The sequence below is a fragment of the Bison bison genome, unplaced genomic scaffold, assembly GCF_000754665.1.
Source record: "Bison bison bison isolate TAMUID 2011002044 unplaced genomic scaffold, Bison_UMD1.0 scf7180017862222, whole genome shotgun sequence".
NCBI lineage: Eukaryota > Metazoa > Chordata > Mammalia > Artiodactyla > Bovidae > Bison > Bison bison.
The window spans coordinates 7,698-14,610 of NW_011492794.1; the positions used below are offsets into that span (position 1 = coordinate 7,698).

General features: G+C 39.2%; 1 protein-coding gene across 1 annotated transcript in view; it reads right to left on the bottom strand.

Annotated features, from left to right (window-relative positions):
* The window catches only part of LOC104983328 (RNA polymerase II subunit A C-terminal domain phosphatase SSU72-like), a 1,543-nt gene extending 1,124 nt beyond the window's left edge, over nucleotides 1–419 (bottom strand). Inside the window, exon 1 of the mRNA XM_010832763.1 lies at nucleotides 6–419. Coding sequence (XP_010831065.1) covers nucleotides 6–392 — 387 coding nt within the window. The 5' untranslated portion in view covers nucleotides 393–419. The remainder of the gene's footprint in view (nucleotides 1–5) is intronic.
* Between the last annotated feature and the right edge of the window lie 6,494 nt (nucleotides 420–6,913).

Consider the following 6,913-nt stretch of genomic DNA (forward strand, 5'->3'; position numbering starts at 1 on the left):
TCCATATTTCTTTCCAGCATCCGTAAAACGCCATTCTGCATATAGAGTTCTTTGTCTTTCCTAAGGAGGTCTTTGTACACATCGTCATACATGGCTCTGAAATCATAAACGTTTGGCCTGTTGCGTGCTGGTCCTGGAAGCTTCATGTTTGTTCCTGTTCCAAAGGACAGGATGCTGAATCCTCGTTTGCTGAGGATGTTGTGCGCCTCCATGCTCCGGTTCTGGTTGCTCGAGCATACCACAGCGAGGCGCAGTGGCAAAAACGGCATGACTGCGGCTGCACTCACCGAGACTCTCAGCTCAGAAATTTCGCTTCTGGACTCCTGCCGCTTCCACAAAAGCAAGGTGGTGGCCTCAATGCCTGGAAGCAGAAGCTGCGGCACCGGCAACATAGTGTGTCAGGACTTATGGTGTGGGCACTTATAACGTGTCCTGGCAGGCTCCTCGCACAGGCCCAGATTGCTGGGTGGCAAGGTGAGCGCCACTGCGGTATTCTTGGTTCGGAAATCACATAGACAGAGGAGCCAGGGGTGCTACGGCCTGCGGGGTCGCAAAAGGCAGACACGACTAAGCAACTAAACCACCAGCACTACCACAGTTGAATCAGGTTATCCCTCTGTAAAATGCCTGGTCATATCCTTTGTACGTTTTTCTAATGAATATCTGTCTTTCTCATAATGATTTTTAGAGTACAGCTTCTAGATATTCCGTTCCGTTGCTCAGTCGTGTCCGACTCATTGTGACCCCATGGACTGTAGCACGCCAGGCTTTCCTGCCCATCATCAACTCCAGAGCTCACTCAAACTCATGTCCATCGAGTTGGTGATGCCATCCAACCATATCATCATGTGGCGTCCCCTTCTCCTCTAGATATTAATGTCCCCTCTCCTTCTAGATGTTAATCCTTCCTTATTTGTAAAAGCTAAAAATAGCTCCCACCAACCTGTGGCTCATTATTTAAAATTTTCTTTGTGATATACACCTCATCAACTAGTCTTTACATTTAATGAAGGCAAATGTATCTATCTTGTATAGTTTCCATTTTGTGTTTTTAAGAAACCTTTCCCTACTTTGAGATCATTAAGGTATTCTTCGTCTTTTTCAAGATCAAATAATTCTTGCTTTTAACTTTTATATCTTAAATCCATCTTGAGTTTACATTTCTGTATAGTATAGGGTAGGAATTTTTTTTTACCATCTACATAGCCAATTTTCCCAGGACTATTCTATTGGTTTGTAATGTCTCCTCTGTCATAAACCAAGTCCTCATTTATGTATGAGTTTGTTTCTGAAATTTCAATTTTGTTCTATTGGTACACTTGTCTGTCCTTGTACTAATATCACACTTTTGTAATATAAGTGAATAACAATTATTAATATCTTATAGAGCCAGTCTCATATTGTTTTTCTGCTGTAGAGAATCTTGACTAATCTTTACCCTCTTTCCACATAGATTTTAGGGCAAGTTTGCCAAGTTCTAGGGGAAAAAAAACTGTTGGAGAGTTTGATTGGAATTGCACTGAACTGCAAGTTAATTTGTGGAGAATTGATTTATGTATGATATTGAATCTTCTAAACAATTTAAAAGGTATATATCTTCTATTATTTAAATTTTGTTAATTGTTTATGGAACTCAATAAAAGTTCATAATATTTCCTTAAAAGACATACATTTTGTTAGGTACAGCTCCAAATTTATTATGGGTTTTGCTACTATGTGAATGGAATTTTTTTCCATTCCAGTTTTGCAATTTACCTTGCAAATAAACTCTAATTCTAGTATTTATTCATAAATTACATAAATAACTAAGGAAACAGAGCTTGTGTGCTTGAAAGTAGCTGATACCCTGAGCTCACTAAAATAGAGTCAATTTTGTCCTTTCATTAAACAAAGTGGGATAATTCCTATTATGTTCAGAGACTGTGTTTTAGTTAGTGTGACATGTTTCCATGTTTCAGAAATGATATTTTTTCCTATGAAAGCTTCCACTTTTCCTACCAGGGACTCACTCCATTATAGTAGTTATAAATACAAAGCTTTTTCTTCTTATTCTTTACAATATGTTTTGATCCTTTATTTTCATTTAAGGTATATACTTGTTCAAAGTCATGGTTTTTTTGTCCTTAGAGGATTATTAGTTTAGAGAGCATACACACACATACACAGGCAAACATACTTTATCTGGGTTCTTTTATATATATGAAGTGTTTCTTCTTTGTTAAAAATTGAAATAGAATTGATTTACAATGTTGAGCCAATCTCTGCTGTACAGCAAAGTAACTCAGTTTTACATAAATAAATATATATATTTAAAATATTCTTTTCCATTATGATTTATCTCAGGAGAATGGATGAAGTTCTCTGTATTATACAGCAGAACCTTCTTATTTACCAGTTCTACATGTAATAGTGTATACTTACCAACCACAAATGCCGAGTCCATCCTTCTCCCCTCCTCCTCTTTGGCAACCTCAAGTCTGATCTCTATGTCCTTGAGTCTGTTCCTGTTTTATAGATAGGTTCACCTGTGTCATACTCTACATTCCACATATAAGTGACATCACATGGTATGTCTTTCTCTTTCTGACTCAGTTCACTTCATATGATAATCTCTAGTTGCATCCATGTTGTTGCAAATGACATTATTTTGGTTTATATGGTGAGTAGTAGTCCATTGTAGTAATAAAAAGAAAGTAACTTGATAGATTTCTTGCTTGAATACACTCAAGTTGAGGGAGTACATTCTATAATGAGCTGTCAAGTCCTTTACTTAGAGATAGGAACAAACTGAATTTTGAATAAGCTGGTGCAGAAGCAGTAGCTATAGCAGAGTCGCTATGCACCTGTAAGAGAAACCACTGGATAGGAGTATTTTCTAAATTCTTCCCAATGATCCTGTCTCCTCTTCACTTGTTCTTTGGTCTAAATTAGTTGATTTCTTTTTAAAGGGCCTAGAAGAAAGGAAGAACAAACTTCTTGATCCAAACATACTGAGGGCAGAGGGGCAAACCTTACAAAAACAACATAGGACCTGAAACAAGTGAAACATGGGAAAAGAGATACCAATATTGGGTGCCATGTTAGTTGTCAGAATTTGTCTTTATAACATTTTCTCCTTGATTCTTCCTGTTGAAGAGGATCACTATTGATTTTTATATATTGAGCCTATACCCAGAAAGCTTGTGAAACCTTATATTAGTTATACTCATTTGTCTACATATTTTAGTACATGATCGCAGCACACAAGCATCCAATCTGTGAAAATAAAAATGTTTTCAACCCTTATATTTTTCTTTTCTCAATGAGATGGTTAGGATCTCATTTATAAAGCTGAATAAAAACAGTGACTACAGATATCCTTGTCAGTCTTGCTCCTGACTTGAAAACCATATGGACATCTTGAAGAAATCTCTAGTCTTTCCCCTTCTGTTGTTCTCTATTTCTTTGCACTGACCACTGGAGATGGCTTTCTTATCTTTCCTTGCTATTCTTTGGAACTCTGCATTCGCATGGGTACATCTTTCCTTTTCTCCTTTGCCTTTAGATTCTCTTCTTTTCTCAGCTATTTCTAAGGCCTCCTCAGACAGTCATTTTGCCTTTTTGCATTTCTTTTTTGGGGGGATAGTCTTGATCACTGCCTCCTGTACAGGGTTTCCTGTACAATGGCACGCTATCAGATCTAATCCCTTGAATCTATTTGTCACTTCCACTGTATAATAGAAAGGGATTTGATTTAGGTCATACCCGAATGGTCTAGTGGTTTTCCCTACTTTCTTCAACTTAAGTCTGAAGTTTACAATAAGAAGTTCATGTTCTGAGCCACAGTCAGCTCCTGGTCTTGTTTTTGCTGATTGTATAGAGCTTCTCCATCTTCGGCTACAAAGAATATAATCAATCTAATTTCGGTATTGACCATCTGGTGATGTCCATGTGTAGAGTCCTCTCTTGTGTTGTTGGAAGAGGGTGTTTGCTATGACCAGTGCATTCTCTTGGCAAAACTCTGTTAGCCTTTGCCCTGCTTCATTTTGTACTCCAAGGCCAAATTTGCCTTTTACTCCAGGTATCTCTTGACTTCCTACTTTTGCATGCCAGTCCTCTATGATGAAAAGGACATCTTTGGGGGGGTGTTAGTTCTAGAAGGACTTATAGGTCTTCATAGAACTGTTCAACTTCAGCTTCTTGGGCATTAGTGGTTGGGGCATAGACTTGGATTACTGTGATATTGAATGGTTTGCCTTGGAAACAAAAAGAGCTCATTCTGCTGTTTTGAGATTGCACCCAAGTACTGCATTTTGGACTCTTGTTGACTATGAGGGCTACTCCATTTCTTCTAAGTTTTTGCCCACAGTAGTAGATACAATGGTCATCTGAAATAAATTTGACGATTCCAGTCAATTTTAGTTTACTAATTCCTAAAATGTCAGTGTTCACTCTTGCCATCTCCTGTTCACTTGCTAGCTCCCCATCATTGCCATCACCAAAGATGTCTAGGACAAAGTACTGTCCAGAGAACCTTAGCTACAACAAAGGTCAATCACATGGAACCAAGCCATTTGAAAGGTTTAGGCGTGTGTCTCTTTCAATTCTGGTTTCCTCAGTGTGTATGCCCAGGATGGGGAACACATGTATACCCATGGCAGATGCATGTTGATGTATGGCAAAACCAATACAATATTGTAAAGTTAAAAAATAAATAAATAAAAAATAAAAAAGGTTTAGGCATCTAGTTTCAATGTTTTCCTACTCTCACCAGGAATGTTGCTGGAACACCTAGAATCAAAACTTTACTCACAGACTGATTTGTTCCCTACTGAATGAAGCTTGTGTAAGTTTTATGTAAGTTTACAACAGAGCTTAGCGTGATGAGCTGGCAAGAAATGTTTGCCAAGTTTCAAAGGCTTGGAGGGAAGATATCATAACCCTGAAAGGCATTTTCTTTCCAGTTTTGTTTGGAAGTGTTTTTAACTCTAAGAACAAAAGGTAGTCCTTGGACTGTCTCTTTTCCAGATAGCTGACACTACATTTCTCTACTGTTATCAGTTTCCTAAATAAGTGTAGCTGTATTTAATTACTGCTGAATACAGGGACGACATGTGTTAGTCCTTTTGTTTAGTACTTTAGGATCAGAGGAATAACAGGTGTGGCAGTGTTTCTTCATTCATTTAAAAGTCACCTGTATCACCAAAATGTACATCTCATCCAGCCCACCAACCTTAAGGAATTGCAATAAATACAATTCTAAAGAATTCAAAGCTAGCTCTGTCTTTCCCTCAGATATCAAATGTGGACGAATGTTTTGTTGAATAGTTGCCATCTCAAGAGAGATTATAGCAGGCAGATGATGTGAGTGAGCAAAGCATGCTCTTAAATCACTAGATATGACAGGCCCAACCTGAAGGAAAATAAGCCTGTTTAGGTTCAGAGAGGTGAAGACCTGCCCAAGGTCACACAGTACATCCATTTTTCTCTTCCACTGCTTCCATCCCAGTCTAAGTCAGCTGTGCCTGGTCTAGTCCACTACAGCAGCCTCCTAAAGACTCCCACTACCTCCAGTGGGGCTCCCGCTTTGATCCATTCTTCACCTCCTTATAGCTGGAGTCAGCTAATTAAAACATTGTCTTACTGAAAACCTGCTAATGGCTTAACATTGTTATTACAAAAATGTTTCAACACTTTCTTCTTTTTTTTTTTTTTACCATGAACAGGTAGGCCTGGAAGGGGCTGCCCCCTTCCTATCTCTTCAGTCTCAGCTTTACTCACTCCTTCCATCATGTGCTCTGCTTCAGACATGCTGGCCTTCAGGTAATGTACTAGAACCTACTGGATTATCTCCTTATACCTGCTCATCCATCTTTGGGGAAGGTTCCTTTTATACACCCTTGCCTAAATAGCTCTTCATTCTTCATATTCATTTCTGATATCTCACCTCAAGTCTCACTTCTTTGGGTTGTGAAATTCCATCAGTGGATTTCACCAACACTCCAGGTGAGGTCAGGTCTCTCAAAACATGTACTTTTTCTTCATAGCACCCACCATGTTTGTTACGTAGTAAGTTCAATACCTCTTTGGTGAATGCGTGAAGCATCTGATTGAGGTCTGTCTTCTTGACTAGATGGGAAGCTCCAAGAGCATCACTACTGCCATCTGTTAGATGGAGGAAGTAGATACAGGACTTGGATTCAATCTCTCCTAAATCCCTCCTGTTCCCCAGACTTTACCTTCCCACTCTGCCTTACTCCTCTGCTCCTCTGCACCCACCTGTCAGAACAGTGGCCCTCTTCCAACAGACACTGCCTAATTCCACTGGTAGCTCAAGGGGCGCTATTCCCAATTTCACCTAGTCACTCACTGGCAATTACTCCTTGTCTAGGGACAGCCTTCATCAGGGGCAGAAGCAGCAGTTACCTGCTAGTACCTCAAAAGCCATCATCAGGACATTGTTACTTCCCATTAAGGATAGCTCTCTCCATGTAGTCCTCTTTTTAAATGCCCACAGGTCCATTACAGGGAAGGTAACATTTGCCCAGTCCATCCCTCAGTCAACATGTTTGACTGCACACTCTTCACCTGGCTCAGAGTTGATTGAGGTGCTCATACGATTAAATGGAAGAAAGAACTGAAATCAGAGAGAATGGATGAGAAAGAAAAGGCTCTCAATTTGGCCACAGGCTGAATCTGACTTTCTCTTCTGGCAAATGTCCCCATGAATTTGTAATGGATAACTTCATGTTAAACAGGTACATACCTGAATATTAAATTACCTATCCCAAAACAACGGCAAATGGTATGTATGTATCTTTCCAGTTATAAGGTTGGCCAAAAAACTCATTCACATTTTTCCATAAGATGTTATGGAAAAAACAGTTTGGCCAACCCAATACCTTCATTTACATAGCTTGAATCTATAATGACA